This window comes from Phoenix dactylifera, chromosome 2 (genome assembly GCF_009389715.1).
Source record: "Phoenix dactylifera cultivar Barhee BC4 chromosome 2, palm_55x_up_171113_PBpolish2nd_filt_p, whole genome shotgun sequence".
NCBI classification, from domain to species: Eukaryota; Viridiplantae; Streptophyta; class Magnoliopsida; order Arecales; family Arecaceae; genus Phoenix; species Phoenix dactylifera.
Window position 1 is genome coordinate 21,579,687 of NC_052393.1, and position 25,359 is coordinate 21,605,045.

At 41.6% G+C, this 25,359-nt stretch overlaps 1 protein-coding gene across 1 annotated transcript; it reads right to left on the reverse strand.

Annotated features, from left to right (window-relative positions):
- Positions 1 to 20,288: 20,288 nt before the first annotated feature.
- Positions 20,289 to 23,406, reverse strand: LOC103713335 (silicon efflux transporter LSI2-like). The gene is made up of 4 exons (XM_026807037.2): positions 23,191 to 23,406; positions 21,740 to 22,799; positions 20,969 to 21,158; positions 20,289 to 20,699 (listed from the first exon to the last, which is right to left on the reverse strand). Exons 2-4 carry the CDS (start codon positions 22,706 to 22,708, stop codon positions 20,434 to 20,436), a joined length of 1,425 nt encoding a protein of 474 aa, XP_026662838.1. The 5' UTR covers positions 22,709 to 22,799; positions 23,191 to 23,406; the 3' UTR covers positions 20,289 to 20,433.
- Between the last annotated feature and the right edge of the window lie 1,953 nt (positions 23,407 to 25,359).

Here is a 25,359-nt window from a genome sequence, read left to right on the forward strand (position 1 = left end):
ACATTGTGGGATGAGCTGGGGCATCGGGATGTTGATGATCATTGGGTCTCTTTGGATGCGGGGCTGATTTGGAAGGTGATCCGATGGACGGCGCGGATGCTGCATCTGGAAGCCACATGTATGGAACGAGCGCGTGGATGGAAGGTGATTCTGGAAAGCTGGCTACATTGCGGGATGAGCTCCATCACGTGCCGGCTTTACTTGAGCTTGGGCTGCCGGGCATTGGGCTCAAACCCAATGTTATTGGGTTTCTTGGATTACCTGCACTCAAACACAAATACAACGTTAATTAGTTAATTTTATTATTAAAGATTAGCTATAATACTAATTAAGATGGTATGACGATTGTACTTTTGTACTCTCATCACACCCCCAAACAGCTTATTGCTAGTCTCCAGCGATTTAGTGCAGAAATGAGAGTGCAAAAGTGTTGTTTATTATATGTATATAAATATACATGAACTAAGATAAATACTCACTTTCGTAGAGCATTACGATTGCACTTAGCACATGCAACAAGCCGTTAAACCTCTAGGTTACCTTAGTGAACGAGTGTTGTCTCGTGAGGGTTTGTAGTGAAGTTACCCACAAACTTCATTGGTTAGGGATTTCCAATATTTAACTCAAAATTTGAACAAGTATTATTGTATGAACCTAGAATTGCAAGGATAATAGAAACTTATTGCTATCATATTTAAGCAGACTCTAACTCAAGTTTCATTACTTTCCATCTATCTGCTAACAAGTCAAGAATGTAGTGAGGTGCAAGATAGTATCATATAAATGAGTGGTTTTTACTTACTTTCAACATGATCACCCTAATTTTCAAGACTTTCTAGAGTTAAATGGTAATGAACACCCCAGATTTATTTATTTATTTATTTATTTATTTATTAATTATTATTATTATTTTTTCTTTTTTTTTAGACTGAATGCTAAGAAGAATGACTTGTGCAATATCTAGCCTTATTTAGCTTTCTAGCTAACCCATGTAGCGAGTGTTAGGGCCAATGACTCCCGAGCAATAGCGAGTGTTAGCAGAAGATAGGTGGGACGAAAACTCAAGCTAGAACTGCTATCATATTCCTCAACTTAAAGCTATTGTCAAAGCAATTCTTAGTTTATACAGCCAAAAGGATTTGATCTAGAGTTAAAAATTTGAAATCCCTTCTCTTTTTTTTTTCTTTTTTATTAAAATCTTTTTAGGCAGAAAAATCAAAAATATTCTCACCCCCATACCTAAATCTAACATTGTCCTCAATGTTAAAGAAAATTTAACGCAGCAATAGGACAGAGGAGAAGTTACCTGATATGGATAGGTAAATTGACATTTGGGGCCAAAAACCCTCAAACCTGCATGTTAGTAAAATTTTATATATATATTATTATTATTTTAATAATATTTACATGTTGGGTTGCCTTCCAAGAGCGCTAAGTTTTATGTCTTCAGCCAGGCAAAATGTAGATTCATTTTTTTTTTCAACCATTATCTAAGAATGGTTTTGGAAGAGTCTGAGGAAGAACAGTCGGCTGATGACGATCTATGCTCATAAGGGGAACAGAATTAGCGGGCGCATGCTCGACCCCTTCCTCGGAATGGGCAAGGTAAGCCTTTAAAGGGTCCCTTACTATAAGTTTGTAAGAAAGTCTCCTGAACCAGACTTTCAATCATGTCAACTTCATTGATTTCTTCATTGTCTGGTGGTTGTTTGCTTATGTTGAAGACATTAAGCTTGACTTTCATGTTGCTAAAAGATAACTTCAGCATGTCATTTCGATAATTTATCATAGCATTTGCTGTGGCTAAGGAAAGGTCTACCTAAAATTATAGGTGTGTGACTGTCTGGATGTATTACAGGTTCGGTCTCAAGGATAACGAAGTCCACAGGATAGTAAAACTCGTTTACCTTCACTATTACATCATCTACAATCCCCTTAGGATACCGTCCTATCTGCTGAGGAAAGGATAATATTTGTGGGCTTTAATTCTTCCAAACCTAAACTTTTGGTACATATAGTAGGGAAGTAGGTTCACACTGGCTCCTAAATCTAATAGGGCTCTCTAGATGATCGTCTCTCCTATTTTTATTTCAATGGTTGGGCAACTAGGGTCTTTGAATTTCGGAGCAATCTGTTGTTGAATGAGAGATGAAGCTTGTGCAGCCATAACAGCTTGCCTAGGAATGCTGGTTTTTTCTTTTAACCGTGGTGAGGTCTTTCAAGAATTTTGTATATGAGGAAATTTGTCGTATGGCATCGAGAAAAATGTATATTTATTTGAACAGTTTTAAAAACTTCCATGATTTCATCAAAGTTAGATTGTTTCTTGGAGTCTTGAAGTCTACTGAGAAAGGGAACCTTAGGTTTGTATGTTTCTATGGTTCTTCTTTTTTTTTCTGATTTATCCTGTTCTTGACCCCTCTTCTAAATAGGGTTCTTATCGGATTCATTTTTATTTTCTTTTTCATGTTCAAAAAGTTGGACTTTATTGTCCACTTGCTTGCCAGACCTTAAAGTGGTAATTGCCTGGATTTCATAGGTCGGATTTCCATTAGAATCGAATTGATACTGACCTATCTGATCTTGATTTTGTTGTCTACTAGGGTTAGGCACTGGTTGACTAGGTAGTTCACCTTTCTTCCTATCCCCTAGAGAGTTTGCTATTTGGCTTAGACTAACCTCAAGTTTTGCAATCGCTTGCGCATGGAATTGGTTAGTCTTGGCTTGGGCTGTATTGGTCTGTTGTTGTTGCTTGATAAAATTTTGTTATTGTTTCATCATATTAGCCATCATGGTTTCTAATGGTGAAGGTTGCTGTGGGATAGGGGCATTATAAGGAGGTACAGATAGAACCAAAGGTTGGTTCATTTGTGAAGGACCTATCCTGAAAAAGATGTTCTGAAAACCTGGTGGACCACCTTGATGCTGAATAGGTTCGTTCTGCTTGTATGAGAAATTTGGGTGGAACCTATTATCAGGGTGGTAAACTGGGCTGAATGAATTGGGAGTGGGCTTCTTCAAGGCACTATATGAATTTAGAGCATTTGGCTTGCTCGGCCTTTATGGTGGGCAGATTAGGGCAGGCACTCCACTAGATGTTCCGGACTGTTACACAAGACACATAAACTATGTGACTCGTGATCCACTTTAATGATGGGATTTTAACTCTTTATATGAACTCGAGCTAGTGGAAACAGTGAAAGCATCAAACTTTTACGTTAAGTTATTCATTCCAGTCACTAGATTGGACATGACATTTTTGAGATCTGGTTCTGCTTTCATTTCATAATTACCTGGTTTTCTAGATCGAACTCATCTCTATTTATTTTTCTCACCATAGCTACTCCAATTTTGGGCGTTCTCGGCTAAGTCAACAAGAAATTTCATAGGCTTGATCCGGGGTTGGTTCATGAACCTACCCTTGTGCATGGACTCAATCATGTTTCTATGTGCTGGAGGTAATCTTTTTATAAAAAGAAGTGGACCATATCATCCTATCAAGCCCATGGTGTGGGCCATTTGACCAACAGATCATGGAATCTTTTCCAAAATTGAAAAAATTCTTCCTCAGATTTTCCTCTAAAAGTTCTGATGGGGCATCCTTAATTTTTTCAGTTTTTACCATGGGTAGAACTTAGCCATGAAGTTCCTAGATAATTGTTCCCATAATGTGATGGAATTTGAAGTAAGAGAATACAGCCATACAGGCAGCACAATCCTCTAAAGTCATGAGAAACAACCTTAATTTAATACCCTCTTCATCTAAGTTTTGATTTCTAAACATTTGACAGATTGTCAAAAATTTGTTTAGATGAATATACGGTTGTTCGCTCTCAAACCCATGAAATTTGGGTAACATGTTATTGTTGCAGCCCGAATCTCGAATTGGGGCCGCATTATTAATTGGTAATACTATGCAAGTAGGGGGACTAGCAGAATCGGGTGCGAACAACTCATTTAAAGTTCTAATATGTTCACCCATTGTAGAGATTGACGGTTGGTTTACAGTTCGAGGTTATGATGAAAAGTTATGTCAATCTCAAGATCAAATGGCGATTAATTTATCCCTTAATGACCTTCTACCATGCATACATATCAACAATTCATTAGATTTGAACTCCTAAAATGAACGAAATCCTAAGAGAAAAGAAGAAGGCTAGACCAAGATGACCACAATCAACACCACACCAACGGATTGGCTTTTAATCTTGAGATTAAAGAAGATTTAGTAGCTTTTAATCTAGTTTGCACAAAGATTAATCAGGTTAAAAAGTTTCTGAAATTCTCTCCTAGATTAGACAGGCTCCTAATCTTCCTTTCAGATTAAGCTTGAGCTTACCAGTTAAGCGATCCAGTAACCAGTGACCAGGAAAGTTCCGGGGTGTGGTGGTGGTGCCAAGAAGGGATACACCGATACCACAATACCCGTAACAGTTCTCACTATTGTAAAACTTTCCTAACATCACCAACTACTAAATTCTCACTGGAGTGGCTTTCAGCTGCTTCTTTCCAAGAGCCTAATTGAGCTCGAAAATTCTAAGGCCCAACGTCTAATTTGATTTTAATTTAATTTGCTTAGGATATGTATGCAAGGTGGTGATTTTTGGGCTAAGGGACGGATAATGACTTTCCGACCTTATCTTTTTAATGGGTTTTGCCCTTAAATTATTTTATGGCAAATGCTTAAGTACTAAATGCAGCAAATAATCAATGATTTTTTTTTTTAAAAGTTTATGCAATGTCAATTAGGTTGTACTGATTAAATGAGCAAGCAAATTTTTTTTTATTTTTTCTTAATTTTTTAATTTTATTTTTTTTTAATTAAATTTTTATATAGGAATAACTTGAATTAAATTAAAAACTAATCCTTATGCGTCAGTCAATCTCCGAATGCCCGTTGAATAAGCTCTGGAGATTACACATGAGGAGCCCCCCCCCCCCCAAAAATAATGGGGTATGATAACCTCGGGGGATTGCACCCTATCAATTACTAGCAAAAATAAATTTTTTTAATGTGATTAATTTTTTTAACTTTTTTTCTTTTTTTTTTAAATTTTAATTTTGATTTAGAATTCAATTTTGATTTAAATTTTTACATTTTAGAATTTTGGATTTTTTTATTTTTTTTAAAAATTATAAAATTCAATTTTTAAATTTTAGAATTTAATAACCTATACGAAATTATCAACTAAAGATAACCAAACCAAAGAAAAATTAAAAAAAAAACTTACTCACCTGGAGTGCGTTCACTCTCGGGCATCCAAAATTCGATTTGATTCTTCATGATCGTCTTTGGCTTCTCGATTTGCCTTTTCCGGCAACTGGCGGCCAAAATCTTTGTTGTCCCTATTCTGTTTACCTAAAAATATGCTAACAGATCGTTGTTAGAACCAACAAACAAAGTTTAAATTAATTTTACTCTTACCTGTTCTACTCGAAGAATAGTGGTCGTAAGAGATCGATCCACAGGGAGGCGATTGGAGTTGCATAAAAATTAAAACGTTCACTCGGATTTGAAATCGATTTTTGAATGATAAAAGAAAAACATTACGTCTGGAATGTTGACTGATTTTCTGGTCTACTAGAAAATCTTCTTTATTTAAAAATAATGAAAAGACAAGTACTTAGAAATCGAAGAGCATTTATAAATTTCATGAAATGTTTAACTATTCAAAGGAAAACTTTGGCATGGATGAAAACAGTGCTTAAGAAGATTGAAGCCTGGAACCTAGATTGCATGAGAGAGAATTTCATATATTGCATGAAAAGAAAAATTATAGAATGTGAAAAACATAAATTAAAATTGCAAATCTAAAGCTTTTAAAAAAAAACTATCCATAAAATTGCAACAAAAAGAGCTACAAATAAAACTCCTAATTAAAATTAAAAACAACACTTTGCTCTTCTATAAAATAAAACATAAAAACAAAGAAAGAAAAAAAAAACAAACAAAACAACTCCTCTTTCTTCTCTCCCTTTTTCTCCCAACGGTGGAACTTCAACATAAATATCTTTTTTTTTCTTTCTTCTTTCAAGAACAGAGCATTCCCCTGTTCTGGTTCTTTTTCTTTGAACCCATCGGCCACCTTCTTCTCCCCTGTTCTTTGGCCCCAACCGAGCACCCCTCCTCTCCCTCCCCCTCTGCTCCGCTGATGGCCCATCCCTTTATAGATCAACCCCCTGGAGTGAGGATGCTTGGGATCACGGAAGGGGCGGACTCGGAGGTTTGACTGCGGCGTGATCCATGGAGCTCAGATGCGGAGGAGGGATTCGGATGAAAGGCGCTGCGGGATCTTTGTTGGAAGGAGGCGAACGTCCGAAGATCGCACGCGGAAGAGGAAGGATGCCACGAATATCACTGGGGTGCTGGAAAATGGAAGGGCTGCAGACGCACATGGGAGGATTTGCTGCTGTGAACGCGGAGGAGGCTGGGAGGTTGCTTCTATTTCCTTCCTTCGGTGATTTGGGAGGCGCATGCGGACGGTGTGGAGTGATTGATTGAAACCCTATTTGATTTTGATGAGCTCAAAGCATTTGAGTATATCTATATTTTACTAATGAATTCAATTGAGTGTTTCAGTGAAAATCTTGTCTAAATGTCTCTAGACTTGGCTCAAGATATTTGGATAAGGTATGAAGTCAGATTGAACCAAAGTCTGAGACTCGAGTCGACTCCAGGATATTACGAGTCGACTCCAAGCGTATCAGAATCACTGGCACGGGCTCGAGTCGACTCCAGACCAGTACGAGTCGACTCCGACTGAGAACAGACAGACGAACAGAAAGCATCAACTCAAAACCTGTCAGCGAGTCGACTCCTGAAGTACGCAGTCGACTCCGATGCTTACCGAGTCGACTCCGAGTAATATGAGTCGACTCCAAGAAGCTACAGTCAAAAGTCAGAGAGCGTTATTTCGACCCTGAGATTCGAGTCGACTCCGGTGGAACGCGAGTCGACTCCGATGGTTGGCAGGTCGACTCCAAAGAAAGTGAGAGTCGACTCTCAGTGGAACACTAGGCAAAAGTCAGAGAACCGTTTTCGGACTCTGAGATTCGAGTCGACTCCCCGCAATACACGAGTCGACTCCGAGACAGCGCGACACCCAAAAAGGCAGAAAGCCATATTTCGGAACTGAGAGGCGAGGTCAACTCCCAGACAGCTCGAGTCGACTCCCAAGGCAGCGCTCCACCAAAAGACAGAAGGCCAAGTTTCGGAAACTGAGAGCCGAGTCGACTCCAGAGAAGTTCGAGTCGACTCCAAGACTGGACGAGCCAAAAGACAGAAGATCGGGAGTTCGGGCTCTGAGCGTCGAGTCGACTCCCAGGATTATCGAGTCGATCTAGTGGGCCAAGTGAAAATTGGCTCCGTGGATTTCATGAGATGGAGCCGACTCCGAAAATGCCAAGTCAGCTCCAGAAGTTGGCGAGTCGACTCCGGGTCAAGACGAGTCGACTCCCAGTCGAAGAGGCCACTTTAATTCAAATCCGGAACAGTTGCCGAGTCGACTCCAGAAAAGCATGAGTCGACTCACGCTACAGCCGAGTCGACCCTGATCGCGCGAGTCGACTCCGACCCCCCAACGAACATATTGTCAGGTTGTGCAGAGTGGCAAACGGGCAGAAAAAGATTCTAACGGCTAGTTTCCGTGGGGGATGGTTAAAATAGCCACAGAGGACTGTAGCAAGGAAGAAACTACCACCCATTCAAAGAGACAAGCTTTCATTCCTGCAAGGGTTTTCAACGAAAAGGGGAAGAGCGGCATTAAACTTCATCCAACTTCCTCTTCCCAGCATTAAAGAAGCCTCCTCCTGCATTCAAGTCGACCAGACATTCAAGAGGAGACCGAAGCTCAAGAAGCCCTACTCAACTCCAACTCAAACATGTTTGAGGGCTTCTAACCTCTCTTCAGTTTATATTGTTATTTATCTGCTTTTGAGAAGCTTTGTTTTCCGTTTGTCCCTTTATTACATCTTGTCTTTGCTTGGTTCAATCGGGGATTGAATCAAGGGTGTAGAGGTGGTTGGTGAGCCGAGTGTAAAACCAACGTGTGTAAGGGTTCGATTGTGATCCCGGAAAAACAATCGGGGTGGTTCTAGTCCGGTGAGCCAGGGAAAACCGACCGAGTTCGTTTGAGCTCGTAAAACAACAAGTTTGGTTTAGCTTGTAAAACAACCGGCTGTAATCCAAGGGTTATAGTGAATTCCCAAGTGAGACTTGGGAAGTGGACGTAGGAGCAAGGGTTAGCTCCGAACCACTATAAAACATTGTGTTTGTGATTGATTGTCCTCTCTATTTCTCTCATTCATTCACAGCACATATAAACGAATCAATCAACGCTAAAGCATTAATTAGTCATCCACAAACGTTTAAATAGCTAAGTTATTTTTAAAACCCAATTCACCCCCCCCCCTCTTGGTGTCTATCTGGGCACAAGACGGGATGCCGATTGGAAGCGAAGGGAGGAGACGCGGAAGAGCGGACGCTTGGGAGGTGGATCCGGACGATGGCGCGCTGGGATCCGGATTGATGGCGTGAAAAAGAAGATGAGATGGCTCTGGAAGCTCTCGTGGATAGCTGGGACTCGGAGGATGGGAGGCTGAGACGAATTGCAGAGAGATTGGATGCAAGCAAGCGGCTGGATCTTGGGATGATGGCGTGATCCGGGGTTTGGACGCGATCTATGAGGCGGGATCACGGGAAGGAGGCTGGATTTGCTACTTGGATCGTGGCTGGAGCTGGGACGTTGTGGGATGAGCTGGGGCATCGGGATGTTGATGATCATTGGGTCTCTTGATGCGGGGCTGATTTGGAAGGTGATCCGATGGACGGCGTGGATGGCATCTGGAAACCACAAGTATGGAACGAGCGCGTGGATGGAAGGTGATTCTGGAAAGCTGGCTGCATCGCGGGATGAGCTCCATCACGTGCTGGCTTGACTTGAGCTCGGGCTGCGGGCATTGGGCTCAAACCCAATGTTATTGAGTTGCTTGGATTACTTGCACTCAAACACAAATACAACGTTAATTAGTTAATTTTATTATTAATGATTAGCTATAATACTAATTAAGATGGTATGACGATTGCACTTTTGTGCGCTCATCAATGGTAAAAAACCTTCTGAAAATGTATCTTTTAATAATTGAAGAAGCATAGTAAAGACTTCCCAGACCATCCATTAAAATATTTCAAATAGAATAAATGCACCATAAAAGAAATCTTTGTAAATTCTTACAACCCGGATATATTCTTTATCACAATCTTTCAACAAGTTATGATACCGAGTTGTGTTATCTTCAGAGTCTATAGTTCCTCAACATGTATAGATCAGTAACGGTTGCTCATCACCTATTGGAGCTCCTTCTTGCTCTCCACTAAAATCTGTTAAATTTCTAATATTATGTTCAAGAGCATCTTTGAGTAAGCCCTTATATCCATCTTCTACAACAGGATTTCTGTCAGTGTTACTAGATCAATACTAGCAGTGTGTTCTATATTTAAGGGTTGGTTAGATGAAGACGACAAGCAAAGACTCTCCATGAAATATCCATTTTGGTATAACCCTTCAGAAAACCATTCTATACCAAATGTTCTTCAACAATTTTTGGACGGCGGATAGTAAAACAATTTATACATTTTTGACATGGACAAAAAAATATTCCCATTCATTTTCAGATTTCTCAGAAGCAAACTTAACCGAAATTCTGAACTCCATTCAAATATTCGGCACTGGATCTCGACTTATTTATCCAACTTTTTGTCCATTCTCTTAAAATACTGATTGAACTGCAACTAATATAAAAAAAATAATAAACAAAATTGGGGTATGAATCACTAATACAAACTCATGGATCTATAGGGTATAATTAAATTAGGGTATAATTCCTCTAATTAGTTGCTAGTTATAATAAATATTTCAATTTAATTAAACTTTTAGATTAATATATATTCGATTTATACTGCTCTTACCCTTAATTCGCAATTAGTATTTAATACTTTATATCAAAATAAAGGCTCCCTTCCCATCCTTTCTTGTATTTTAAGCAACTGTATTTATACTAGTCAAACTTCATAATTGTTCAATCCCTCTGTTTTTCTCCTGATTTCCTGAATAAAACAGTAGAATTGTTTTATCAAAATAAAGGTGGCAGATTTGGGCCGTTCTAATTGGATCGAGGTGGGGAAGCGAATTTAACCCAGCTTTATGTGCGGACTCTACACTTTCCAAGATCACATTCGTTGAGAAGATGCCAGCTTAAACAGTAGAACCCCCCTTCTCTTCTACTCGAGCTTATAGTCTTTCTTTCTTTCTTTGAAAAAATCAGAGAAGGAGAAGAAAATAAAAGAAAACTAGAAGCGTACGTCGTGAAGTTATTAAAAAAAAAAGTGCAGGGGGGTGGGGGGGAACCTATAGTCTCTGGAGCCTAATTAAACAGTCGTCGCTGGGGATGCTAAAAGCAGCCCGAACAAATCATTTCCCATCGCTGCTAATTATAACTAGCAACTAATATACAAACTCACTAATTACAGGAATGCTTCATGCAGAAGTATCGTGGACTAACAAGCAACTAGAAAGACTAAATCTAGAAGTACCATTGCTCTGCTACCATGTTATTATAACAACAGATGGATAAAGTACAAAGAGAAAAAAAAAAAATAAGAGAATACAAAAGGAAATGAGATAAGGGTTTCACGATTTTTGACATGAGAGTCAAAAAAACAGAGGCATGTAGACCAAAACTGAATACAAAAGTCATAAAATGCTGATTATTGCTCGTTTTTTTTATTCTTCATTTTACCAACACTATATTTCACCAAGTTAATCAAAATATTTAGAGATTATAATGCTATCATGAGATCAAAACCGCGAAATTAGAACGGAACAAGAAAAATATCTTCCATACCTTCGGCCGGAGATTCGTCGGAAGAAGCGTTTGGAGGAGAGAGTGGGGAGCCGGTGTGCGGAGGACGCCGAATGCTGGATCGCCGCCACCGGAGAGGAGGGAGGAGGAGGGGACAAGGGTCGGCTCTTAGGAAACCCTAGGTTTGGAGAGCGTGGAGGCGGAGGAGGGAGGAGCTAGGGTCGGCTAGGGCTTGATATCGATCGAGGGTGGGGGAGAAAGGGGGGCGGCCGCTGGGTTTTGTTTAGAATTAGGTTTCAACGATGCGAATATGCGTCGTCTTAGGTTGTATAATACAACGATGCTAATTAACGTCGTATTATGCCGACGCTTTTTAAAAGCGTCGGGCTTTTTAGGCGCTACAAAAAAATTGCCGATGCTTGTATAAAGCGTCGGCAAAAAAGCATCCGCGAAAACCAATTTTGCTGTAGTGTCAAAGCATTTGAGTATGTCTTATGTTGTTCTAATGAATTCAATCTAGTATTTCAGGTAAATCTTTATGAATTTCTGTCTAAGTGCCTTGAGCTTTGGTTCAGAGTATTTTGGTTAAGTATTGAACTCTATTTGAATCAAAGTCTGCATCACGAGTCGGCTCCTGAACCTTGCGAGTCGACTCCGGGACACTTGAAGTTTCTGGCACAAGCTCGAGTCGACTTCAAAACTCTTTGAGTCGACTCCGACTGAGAACAGACAGAAAGACAGAATGATGGATTTTAGACCCTGTTAGTGAGTCGACTCCAAAAGGTTGTGAGTCGACTCCGATGCTTGGTGAGTCGACTTCCAGATGGTCCCGAGTCGACTCTAAAGGGAAGCAGACAAAAAGACAGAATGTCAATTTTTGAGACCCCTGTCAGCGAGCCGACTCGCGAAGACTACGAGTCATCTCCCATATCAGCCGAGTCGACTCCTAGAGGAAAGCAGTCTGAAAAGGGCAGAGAATCAGTTTCGGAGATCCTGTGAACGAATCGACTCCAAGTGTTCCAAAGTCGACCCCCAAGTTAGCCGAGTTGACTCCATCAAGGCCCGAGTCGACTCTGAGGCAGATCAGTTCAAAAGGCAGAGAATCCGTTTTTCGGTCTCTGAGAGCGAGACGTCTTCCGAAGACCTCGAGTCGCCTCTCAAGTCAGCCGAGTCGACTCCAAGTTAACCCGAGTCGACTCGAGGAAGAAAATCAGAAAATGGGTTCTCTGAATTTCTGAGAACGAGCCGATCCTTAAGTGCCCGAGTTATCTCCAGCTGTTGGCGAGTCGACTCCAGTTTGGTCCGAGTCGACTCCAGGACAAGGCATGCACTTTAATTCAAATTTGGAACAGTGGTCGAGTCGTCTCCAGTAAAGTGCGAGTCGACTCCAGATCGCGCAAGTCGACTCCGATCCCAATGGATACATTGTCAGGATGTACAGACGGGTCAGAACGGCTCTAATCTCCTCTCTAACGGCTATTTTTTGAAGGAAATCACTTAAATAGCTAGAGTGAACAGTAGTAGACAATAAGAGAGTTATTCCATTTAAGCATTAAAGGTTTTCAACCACCAAGAGCATCACAAGAGTGAATCCAAGCAAGAGAAGGGGGAAGTGCATTCAACTCAAACCAAAAAGGCTTCCTTCGCTTTCAAAGCTCTACCGACTGTTTCCAATCCTCCGACTCATTCAAGAGGAGACTCAGAAATCGAGAAGCCCCACTTCCTCATCTTAAATCCGTTTGAGGGCTTCTAACTTAATCTTGTTTATATTGTTTAATATTTGCTTTTCAAAAGCTCTACTTGTGAACTTTTAAACTCTTCCCTTTTGTACTTGATTCAATCAGGGGATTGAATCAAGGGTTGTAAGGTTTGTTGGTGAGCCAAAGATAAACCAACGGTGTAAGGTTGTGGTTGGTGAACCGGAAAAAAACCAACTGGGTTTGATTGTCACCCTGGGAAAACAATCGTTTGGTTCTAGTCGGTGAGCCTGTCAAAACCGATCGAGTTCGTTGTGATCTCATGAAAACAACAAGTTTAGTTGTGAGCTTGCAAAATAACCGGCTGTAATTCTAGGGATTATAGTGAACTTCCAAGTGCGGCTTGGGGAGTGGACGTAGGAGCAAGTGTTGGCTCCGAACCATTATAAACCTCTCTGTGTTTGTATTATTCTTTATCTCTTTCTCTCTCTTCATTCATTGCATCTAGTGATATAACTAATTCACTTGCAATAGATCTAGTTAATCACTCACTTTATTTTTGATTGGTCAATTAATTACTTAAAACCCAATTCATCCTCCCTCTTGGGTTGTCTCCTTGGGTAATAGCATCTTCCCTTAAGAACTTGCACAAGTGAAAGGATTTGGGTTCAAATATTTGCAATGGAATATTCTTGCCATTTTTTTGAAAAAAATAAAAGAAAACTACAAGCATGCTCCTGTTGCTGGAAATTGGACCCTGGGGCCGCGAACCGAGGAGGAGGAGGAGCTCCGGCGAACACTGGCGGGCGGCGATCCGTCGGCGGGCCGGCGTCCTCCGTGGGGGCCTGCAAGAAGCCGGTGGCCGGGCTTTCCGGCGCCGGCCCTCCGATGCCTAAGTCAGAGGGGGGCTTAATTTGGAAAAGGAGAGGGACTGTATTTCCAAGTCCGAAGCCTCCCTTGGGAGGAAGAAGCCTCCAGCCCCCTTTTTAGAGGGAGAAGCTCCCCTTTTATAGGGAGAGTGGCAGGGTTACCTGTGATGTGACTGGGCGAATTAATGGGTTACCGTCACGATTGGACGTGGGCGTGGAAGTAATGAGTTGCCGTGGATGGCCCGTTCCCATCATGGGGAGGAGATGGCGTGCAGCCAGAGCTTGCTTGAGGCGCACAGTGCAGTACATTCTTGGGAATGATGAGGCGTTGACAGTCGTAGCAGAGTATGGTTCCTGATTAATATGTCGTGGCGTGGCCGGCAAGTAAAACATGGTGCGGTAAGGCTGCTGCAGGGCATGGCCGCAGCATATAGATGACGAGGCCGGCCTTCTGAGGTCAGCTCAGCCTTCTGGTCTCGTCCTGCTGGTCTTAGCCTTCTGTGCTCGGCCTGCTGTGCTCGGCCTTCTGGTCTCGGCCTGCTGAGCTCGGCTCGGCTTTCTGAGCTCGGCTTGCATGAGCTCGGCTCGGCTTTCTGAGCTCGGCCTGCATGATGAGCTCGGCCTGCATGATGAGCTCGGCAGCCTTCTGAGCTCGGCTTGCATGAGCTCGGCTCGGCTTTCTGAGCTCGGCCTGCATGATGAGCTCGGCAGCCTTCTGAGCTCGGCTTGCATGAGCTCGGCTCGGCTTTCTGAGCTCGGCCTGCATGATGAGCTCGATCTTGCTGACGGATTTGGGTGCTATAATTGCATTTGTGGGGTGGTCCATTTTTCCCCCAACACTACCCCCCGACTTCCGAGTTCGAGCAGCTTTTTGGCTCGGGCGAAGGAAGTAGTCTAGTCGTCGATCATCCTGTAACATAGCCAAATATATATGGAGATGTGCGTGCCAAGTAGGGTGTACCTCTCATGCAGTTGGAGTTAAGTGCTCCAGGTTGACTCAGCGGCCTTCTTTGGCCTTGTCTGTTGACGATCAAGCCGAAATCGAGCCGAGCTCGATAGTCGATGGAGATCGAGCCGAGCTCGATTAGTCGATGGAGATCGAGCCGAGCTCGATTAGTCGATGGAGATCGAGCCGAGCTCGATTAGTCGATGGAGATCGAGCCGAGCTCGATTAGTCGATGGAGATCGAGCCCGAGCTCGATTAGTCGATGTAGCATGACGTTAATCCTTTAACTGGGGGATCCGAGCGTGGTCGGAAATCCGATCTTGGAGACATACGGGAGATGGACTTCATTCGTTGGCGATCGTGCGCCCTTATTCGGAGCGGGGCGACGTTGGAGATAGAGATACCGTAGGTCGTTTTTTGGATTCTCCGACCTGAAAATAGATAAAATATTGAAATTATTTGAAGCCAAAGTGGCGTCCTGTACCTTTTGGAGATATTTTGATGGCTCCTGAGCTCCAAAGTCCCTCAGGACTTAGCTCAGCACCGGCCTTCTTTGGCTCGATTTTCTGGGAGGTGTTCTGCGCTCGGGCTTCTGAGCTCGCGCTTATGAGCTCAGCAGCCTTCTGGTTTCGGCCTTCTGAGCTCGGCCTGGATGAGACTGCTGCAGGTCGTGGCTGCAGCATGTGGATGACGAGCTCGGCCTTCTGAGCTCGGCTCGGCCTGCATGAGCTCGGCCTGGATGAGACTGCTGCAGGTCGTGGCTGCAGCATGTGGATGACGAGCTCGGCCTTCTGAGCTCGGCTCGGCCTGCATAAGCTCGGCCTGGATGAGACTGCTCCAGGTCGTGGCTGCAGCATGTGGATGACGAGCTCCGGCCTTCTGAGCTCGGCTCGGCCTGCATGAGCTTGGCCTGGATGAGCTCGGCAGCCCTCTGTGCACGGCCGGGGCTTCGGTGATGGCGACGCTCTGAAGGAGAGCAACGTCACGAGCGCCGTCGTAAGGACTTACACCCATGAGGAGGGAGTACATAACTCTCCTTCTCCAGATCTTAGCTTTTATTTCTCTTTCCCTCCAACTCGTTGATGTGAGACTTGGGCTACTACTTCTCACTAGTTGCCCCCACGTACGTCGTTGTAGCGGGAGCCATGCCTGATTCGAGATGGCTCGGGAGAAAGTTTCTTCCTCTGCTTAACATGAACCCGTGGAGGCGGCACAGGAGGAGCCTCCACTTGTTGCAGGCTTTGGGCTGCAATGGCTAGCGCTTGGACTTGCTGCACTAGCGCGTCGAAGTGCTCGGGTTGGACTTGAGGAGTTTGATCTGCCGGAGGTCTTGGTGGTGGATTCTGGACTGAGCGCCCGGGGCTTGGAGCATGATGCTGAGAGGCGTTAAAGACTCCTCTGCTCCTTAGTTTCATGGCCGCAACTCGGTCCCTTCCTCTAGCGCCAACTGTTGCTGGAAATTGGACCCGGGGGCGGCCGCGAACCGAGGAGGAGGAGGAGCTCCGGCGAACACTGGCGGGCGGCGATCCGTCGGCGGGCGGCGTCCTCCATGGGGGGCCTGCAAGAAGCCGGTGGCCGGGCTTTCCGGCGCCGGCCCTCCGATGCCTAAGTCAGAGGGGGGCTTAATTTTGGAAAAGGAGAGGGACTGTATTTCCAAGTCCGAAGCCTCCCTTGGGAGGAAGAAGCCTCCAGCCCCCTTTTTAGAGGGAGAAGCTCCCCTTTTATAGGGAGAGTGGCAGGGTTACCTGTGATGTGACTGGGCGAATTAATGGGTTACCGTCACGATTGGACGTGGGCGTGGAAGTAATGAGTTGCCGTGGATGGCCCGTTCCCATCATGGGAGGAGATGGCGTGCAGCCAGAGCTTGCTTGAGGCGCACAGTGCAGTACATTCTTGGGAATGATGAGGCGTTGACAGTCGTAGCAGAGTATGGTTCCTGATTAATATGTCGTGGCGTGGCCGGCAAGTAAAACATGGTGCGGTAAGGCTGCTGCAGGGCATGGCCGCAGCATATAGATGACGAGGCTGGCCTTCTGAGGTCAGCTCAGCCTTCTGGTCTCGTCCTGCTGGTCTTAGCCTTCTGTGCTCGGCCTTCTGGTCTCGGCCTGCTGAGCTCGGCTCGGCTTTCTGAGCTCGGCTTGCATGATGAGCTCGATCTTGCTGACGGATTTGGGTGCTATAATTGCATTTGTGGGGTGGTCCATTTTTCCCCCAACAGCTCCATTTGCTTAAAAAAAAGGGAGGAAAAGTACATAAACCTACCTGCCTGGAATGTACTATAATTGCCAACTTATATCTAAGGGTTACTAGCTAAGACTACCCTAGACTAAAGACAATGATCACACTTTATCTATTCTAGGTCAACTGATTTATTTGGCACTTCCATTCGCTAATCTTAGAGTTACATGGTGAGATTATTATAGACAACATCCGTACGATAATATATTTAGCTATTCATAGATAAGCACCTTACATCAGCTTACTTGCTCATGGTGTAGATTTAAAGTCCTAACTTCTTGGTTGGCTAACTTATTGGTAGGGGAGGTTACTAGCCAAGACTACGCTAGAGTAAAAACAATGATAACGTCTTTTATCTATTCTAGGTCAACTGATTTATTTGGCACTTCCATTCGCTAATCTCAGAGTTACATGGTGAGACTATTATAGACAACATCCGTACGATAATATATTTAGCTTTCATAGATAAGCACCTTGCATCAACTTATTTGCTCATCGTGTATATTTATACTCCTAATTTCTTGGTCGGCTAACTATCTTGTTATTTCATGAAAGCTGGTTAGGGGTCCTGACATTTTTTTCTTAAAAATTGAAATAAACCGACCATATTATAGATATTATTTTTTTAAATCCGAGGTACACAATGCCATAGATTTTTTTTTTTTGTTAATCTTTTGGAGTAAAATGCTGACCGAGGCCATTTTTGTTAAGCAGATGACAAGGAAAACAGGAACAAGGGTGAAAATTGGGCCGAACTACTTGGGAGTCCATCACCCAAACGGCCCAGGAGGAGTAGGACGGCCCAAAGCATTGTCCACGTGCGCACAAAAGATCAGCTGAGCCAAAACCCTCTTCAAGCTCAATGGAGGATATATATATATATATATATATATATATATATATATATATATATGCTCCTCATTGAGCTTGGAATTGAGCTTGCTAAATGTGGAAGAAGAGAATCCTTTGAGAAATATATCAACTACCTGCCAAACAACAAACAACAAACAACAAGGTTGTGGTAAATAAACTGATGATATACAAAATGATAATATACCGCAATATGTCTAGTATGTGCATGGTAGACAGGATTGGCAGCAAGATATATAATATCTACATGTGTGTGTATATGCGTATATATATAATATGCCATTTTAGATTTTATCTGTCAAATTTTTTGACTAGAATATCCTTAGTGTCTCTTCATGGATATCTATAAAAATACAATTAACATGTTACACACGTGCGCGCGCGCACATGCTCTTATTATTTCTTCTACACACACGTGCTCTTATTATTTCTTTGCCTCTATCTCTCATCATGGAAATCTCAAATCAATTGAGCTCTTGATGCAGGGAAAGAGCGTTAGAGGTCACAAGATCAAAATAGTATAACAAAAAAAAAAAGTTCTAAAGAAAACTAGAAGTAAAAGAATAAATGGAAGGGGAAATTTGAACCTAAAGGCTAAAAGAAAGGAAAACTAGATGCTTGAACGGAAAGAGTATGTGAGGACTCGAACGGGAATGTCTTTAGTTCTACATTGGTTATTCGCAAAGGAGATCTTGGATACTTATATAAGATTAAAAAATCCAAAAAATACTTTCCAAGTAGTCATTTTGGATGAGGTCCTATATTGTTACAAATGGTATTGGAGCGAACTCGATTCATAGCCTATGTGGACTAGGGGACACTACAACACAGATTCATGGAGGCTGACCATGGGTCGATCGTGGTCCTTCGATTTTCATAGGACTTTTGCAAAAGAATCCCAACCTCTCACCAAATTGTCCTCCCAATCCATAAGCAGGCACCACGGTCTCGCAAGCTGTGTCACCACTCAAGAAATTCAGAATAATCTTAAAAGAAATTCTGTTAATGTTTCAAATGATGATAAGAGCTACATTAGAAGGGGTCTTTATCCAGGGCCTTATATCAAAGGAAACTTGTTAGGGTCCTTTAGATTCCATCTAGAAATCAAAAAAGGTCCAATAAATAGACTAAGAAATCTTGCTAAAATGGCTTCTAGAAATAAAATTCTATGCTGACATAAGAACAGACCATCAGTTGCTTTGGACGCTAGTATGGCATCAGTACCAAGGACTCAAAATATGACTTAGAGCAAATCTGGATTGAGGATGATTTGGCTCGGTTGGCATCTGATGGTTAATTGCCATGGTCAATTCAGAACTAATGGTGGGATCGGTTATTGTCAGAAGTCTCTTCTTGGTCTTTATGTAGCCTACCATTAATTGTTGGCATTGATATTAAGATTTACTCCATGGTTGTCTTTTGGCCTTTGTTAACTACTTTCTGCTATTTTATCTAGATTTGAACTTACTAGGAGGTTTTCATGATATCGACCGATATTTGCCTATTATTCTTCTTAGCTTGCCTTCGTTTTGCATCATCTCTATTTAAAATAAAAAAAAAAAATCCTCGACCAATATATCTCCAATTCACGGCCCAACCAATTGGATTCTTTTAAAATTTAAAAACAAACAAAAATATTGATACTCTTTCTTTAGTTCTCATATTTTATTTCTCTTATCCCCTAGTCCTGCTGGCCCTTTTTACTTATTAATTTATTTTTTAATATGCATTGCAGATCTTAGGTTGCTAGTGTGTGTGTGTGTGTATAATATATATATATACACGTACGGACACCTATAGGACATATATGATATGCTTATTTGTACAAAACTTTGTTTTGTAACTTAAGAGGGATAGAAAAGAACAAAATTTAATGACATGTTAGAACTTGTTTGATGTTTATACATGACTTTAAGTAAAGTGCAGCTTTTCAAAATATATGTATCAAGTTGCTGGTTTCTTCGCAAACTATACAAGTGTGGAGTGCCATGAAGCTTTTTGGAATGATAGTTTTCCTGCTGATCTTGTCTTATTAATTAGAGCGGATGCTTAGGGAGTTGTTTTCATGAGATTATAGTGAAGTTTCTTTGCTGTTTGTTATCAAAAAAAAAAAAGAAGAAAGAAAAAAAATCTTCTGAATTTAATCGAGTTTTCCAAAAATTGAGCCAATCTGGGCCTTCGGTGTAAAAAGTTCAACCCATGCCCACTATTTCCTGGGTTCAATATTTAGGCCAGCTTAGACAGCCTAGCATTAGTACAAGACAATTCCATCACTCAAAGATCATCTCAGCTGATGAAGTGACATCGTGCATTGGTGCACTTGCCTCACTTTCTAGCAGCAGCAGGACCCAATTGGCTTCTTGTGCTTTTAATCCCAATGCATGCAAGTAATTGAGATTTATTTGATAAAACATGAATAGTGATAAGTTTCATAATGGAAAAAAGGGGTGAAATCTGATCTCTTAACACCACCTTGCACCTCGAACCAGATTGTGACTTGTCATAACAAACTATTATCCTTAGTGCATGCCCTAGGAGCATTCATCAATCAATAGAGCCCTATGTATAATGAAAATTTATTGTTGTTGTTGTTGTTGAGATAGTTGGATTTCGATCAGCCAATGATTTGGCATAATTGCATATCATCATAATTTAGCATGTTTTGAAAGGATTTTATCATAGTAAAAAAATATTAACAAACATATAGCTGATTGTACTTGCATGTTAATATTAGTGTTCATGGTACTAGACCTAGCGTACATTGAGCTCATACTACCATATACAATGCTTGAAATAATGCAGATAAAGTTGATATAAACGAAACTAATATACTAGAACTCATTGGATTTCCTTAAAATATGAGAGCTATAGATCTTTACTTAGCTTTTATTACAAAAGCTTTCAAGATAAAACCAACTACTATCGTAAGGCGATAACCATCCATGACTATAAACTAACCCCTAATAAGAGGCAGGCCAATTGCTGCCACGATAAGCGTCGACGGAACCCCGAAGACAATATGACCCCAGAAGGAGAGCGTGTATCCAAACAATTGTGACCGTCGTGCCTGCTCGCAGACAATCAAGTTTGCCGCCGACCCTAGGAGAGACAAGTTGCCAGCGACCGTGCTTACCCATGCAAGTATGAGCCATGCTCTTGTCTCATCCGCCGGAGAAACTGCTGCTGCTGATTTTGCCACCTGGGCTCCGAGCAAGAGCACTGTACCAAAATTTGCTTCATTGATCAGGTTATGTACATGAGATGCTAGAAGGAAAAAGATGGTTGGCCAAACTTGTGCGATATGTCTTGTGCTAACAAATTGTTAATTTATCTCTTTTGGTTTTGACTTACAACCGGTTTTATCGAATGATTCTATGCAACTGGCTGACAAAAAAGTAACAAAGACGATTGCGAGATGGAGTATGGCTTCTAATGCTCATATATCGAATGCTGGAAACTGAAGGGGAGAAGTCAAGGTTGTAGCTTACCAGTAGGTACATTGGATGCGAAGTTTGAAAGTAGTAGTATGACAAGGGCGAGAACTGCCACTCCAGTAGCATGATTGATCCGTGCGTGAGGCTCCATGAAATTCCACAGAGCACTCGGTAGTCCGGTTTTGTTGAATCCATCAACAGTGATGAACATCCCACAGAAGAATATCAACAGCGAATACGAAACCTGAGCCATATATAATTCAGATACAGGCACCCGTCAGCTTTGCCGCAAAGCGTTTCGAAAATATAAAGGAGGATATGTGAAAGAACTTGTTGCAGGGATTGGATTATGGGGAACTATGTGCATGCAGCTTGGTAGTGGACAGCAGAAAGGAATGATACACCAAAGGATTCAAGTTTTTGAGATACTAAAGATTTCCACCGTGACACAACCATGAAAGTATTTAGTTGCTCTTATGAAATACTATGGGGTGGACAAAAGGTTTACGGTGCATGCATAGCAGGACTGTAAGGATTTATCTTTTTATGAAGCTGTCGGAATTCTCAACGGTCTTTACAAAGCCATCATCAACTCTAAGGAGGTGGATCGAATCATTATCTTTTTCCTTTAAAAACAAAGTATTAATGACTATATGGTTACATAGTTAGCCCATGATGCTACAAATCAATACACAATTTAAAATCGCTTGAAACCAAACTTCTGTAATTTGCATGAAACAAAATATATCAGAAAGTTTGATATCCTTACAGCAATCTTTTTAAGAACTGAAGAAGCTTTCTGAAATCAAGCTTAGCTTTCGTTACCTTATCAAGGCAGGGTCCAGCATCCCTGAAGTCGATGACAACGAGTGCAAGGGCAGCACAGAGTGCAGTCCATGACATGTTTAGTCCCATGAGCAGAGAGATCAGCATCCCTACAGTCACAAGATAAGCACAGCCCTTCAAGATCATGGTCTTTTTACTCAAGAGTCTCTTCACATCAGGGACTTGAAAAGAAGCTGCTCTCGCTCGCGACCTGCTCTTCCCAACATCATCCCCACAAACTCCCTCTTGGGTCGTATGCGACATTCTTGCAGGAGAGAACTTATGAGAGATCACTTCATCCTCATCGACCGCTTCCTCCATCACCTCCTCTTCAACCTTGTTTACCTTCAATGTGTTCCAAAACATGCATAGAAGAAGCGTTATGTTGATGACCACCCCAATGAGCATTGCGGGGATGATTCCTGCGAAGAATTTTCCGAAAGAGATCTTGCTCTGGACAGCTATAACCAAATTTTGCGGGTTTCCGATGGGAGTCGCAGTGGAGCCAATGTTGGCACTTGATGCCAGTGCTAGGAGGAATGGTCTCGGTGGCAGATTGTGCTGCCTTGCGAGCTTGAGAACAAACTCAGTTAACACAATGCAGGAGGTGTCGTTGGTGAATAGTGCACTCGACAAGGCCGAAATAAGGCAGATTCGGCAGAGCAAGTCCTTGCCACCTTTGCTCTTCCAAGAAAGCAACAATCCCAAGTATTTAAACATGTGGGCTCTCTCAAGATAGATGCTGACGACCATAGTTCCGAACAGAAGGCTGAGGATGGGGATGTCGATAGAAGCATAAGCTTGCTCTGGAGTGATCGCCCGGAAGATGACCATGAGCAACGCACCAAGAAGAGACCCAGCAGTTCTTCCAATGGGGAGGAATGGGACTGCAGGGAAGACGGCTAGCACCCAAAATATTCCGAAGGCAATTGAGCCCAGAGCTACTTCAGCAGTTGGAGCAAGTGCCATTTCTCTATGTAAATGCGAAACCTTTTCGATGCGAAAATGCCGGTAAGAGTGAATACTTTTGAGTAGCAAGTCTAGTACTTCAATAAGAAAACTGCAGCAAACAGTGAAAATTTGAAAGTTCAGTAAAGAAACTAATAGAAAGAAAACCAGTTGGTTGCTACTGAACACTGTCTCTCGGCTTCTCTCCTCTCGTTTCATTTTAAACACAGTAGATTTACAAGGGTTTTTAGTGGGGAAGTTGCGAAATCAGACTCTGGTTCTCGAGATCTCTCTCTTCATCACCGAGTAAAGAATTATACATCGAAGACCACTGTCTCTCAGCAGTTTTCTCACAACCATCTACACGAAGTTTGTAATAATTTTTTATGAAACTTAAGGTGGAATTGGAGCTTTGAAAGATATCGATTCAGTGTTTTTATGTTGAAGCAATCAAGAAATTAAGATGAACTTAATAGTGAAGTCAGCGCAAAAAGATTACGAACCTTGTTTGGCCTCTGCTAAGCTTCCATGAAGATCACACTTGCAGTTCATATGACATCGTTAACAAAAAGAAGCCAAACAAAATTTCCATGCACTGCCTTCAACTTCACAAGTTTTCGTGTCCTTTGAGTGAAAGGAATGTAAGAGCAGCGAGCTCAACTTGCAGTAGTCTCGAGGAGACAGCAAGATGCCTGCAAGAATGAAGAGAGAGGAAAAGCCCGGGAAAATTGATTTGAACAAGGAGCCATAGGCCCCATTTTATAGACTGGCCCAAGTGCGGCAATTGTTTAATTGCGTTAGTGGAATGAGCTTTGTTGGTGCTGGTATAACTTTATTATCAAGATTAGATAGGTGTTTCCTTTGATTTAACAACGATAAAGCCATAGATCTGGACCGTGATTGGATTGCATCCTTGTATGGAAGGACCACGATTCAAAATCTATCCAATGGCCATGGCCAACTGTCTCTTAGTCCTCAAAAAGAGTGCTATATATTGTAGTTCTTCTTTTGACTAGAATTGTTGGGTAAGTCGCTCCAATGCGCAACACGTCGATTGGCATTGTTCACCCTGGGAAATTGATTGAAGGGATCAAATGATTCAGCTAATGGACGACAAGGTCATGATGATCTCAAACTTTGTCTCTAAGGTTTATTTGGTTTACAACTGGGATTGGAATAAGAATTAGAATTGGAATGGGAGTCATAATGGCTATATTTTTCAATGTATTTGGTTCGTGACTGAAATTGAAATTGGAATCAAAATAAGATTTGGATCTCTAAAAAAATGTCAGGATCGGATTTTGGAAAATTAGGGTATTTCTATTTCCTCTTGGAATCGGAATCAAAATAGGACTCCCTTCAACTATTATTTTGAATATGCTATCTATTATTCTTAGTTGATAAACTTGTTGGGTGCAATTCCAAATGGCCTAGTCCGAGGTTTACCATCAATAATACAAAATTTATTGTCACAATAAATTAAGTAGGGGCCTAAATCCTCTCGTCTCTTTAGAAAAAAAGGAAATTAATTCTGAAAGTATATGTTTCCTAGATCACTATACTAATGCTGCCCTAAGCCCATATACTTTAAGAGAGAAGAAGCACAAGAAATAGGAACAGAAACGTAGAAGAAAAATCCAAGAAAAATTTATATTAATTAATCAAAAGTTTGCTTCAAACTAAACTATAAGCCATTTTTATAAATAACCAAAGATCTCGTGTAAAAAAGCTAGGCAGAAAGTATTATTTAGTTTTCTTAGCCCCATATAAATATCCGAGATCTTTCTAATATATAACTAATTTGGGATTAATGTACGCGCCCATATAAATACTCATTTATTCCCCTCATCTAAGCTCTAACATTCTCACTAGGCCAAGGGTCCATATCCCATCAAATCTAATCATAAACATCATGATTAACCCATAATCAACCTTTAAAAGGCTCTTATTATGGTATCCTCTAGCTATGGGCTGAGTTGATTATGATACCATTTGTGATAACCTAAGATCTTACTTAAAAAGGCCAGCTAAGAAGTATCATTTTCGTTTCCAAGCCTTGTACGAGTACCTAAAACTCACAAGAGTAAAACCAATGGCAGGACTACACACATACCTATATAGGTTCTTAAATTGGCTCAGGGCCTTTAACTTGGTGAAGATGCCAAGACTTAAATAAGAAAGATATACGAGGACCGTTTAGATATGTATCAAGTCCTATATCGATGTGTATTATGAAGATTTTGGATACTTATATATAACCCAAATAACCCAAATACAAAAGTAATTTTTTTAAAAAATGTTAGGATTACTCAACAACAAAATAGAAAAATTTGGCAAAAATAATTAATAACTTTAGTAGAAAATTCATAGGACATTTTACTAAATATTATTAAATTGTTAGAGCCTTCGACTGTGAATCTGTTGGTTCCTACGAGATTTGTCGTAGTCCAACTAATCATAATACTTGCTTAATGTATTATATGCTGGATCTGTTGCCTATCTATTTGTTAAATAATTCCACTAGTATGAGACTTCATAGCACCTTGTATAAACAATTATCACTCATTCCTCTTTCCTAGGTCCATACCTTCAAGGCACTTCTTGAGAAATCCACCACACCTCCATGAATGATTAATAAAGTTCTTGGGTACTTTCCATCAAAAAAATAAAGT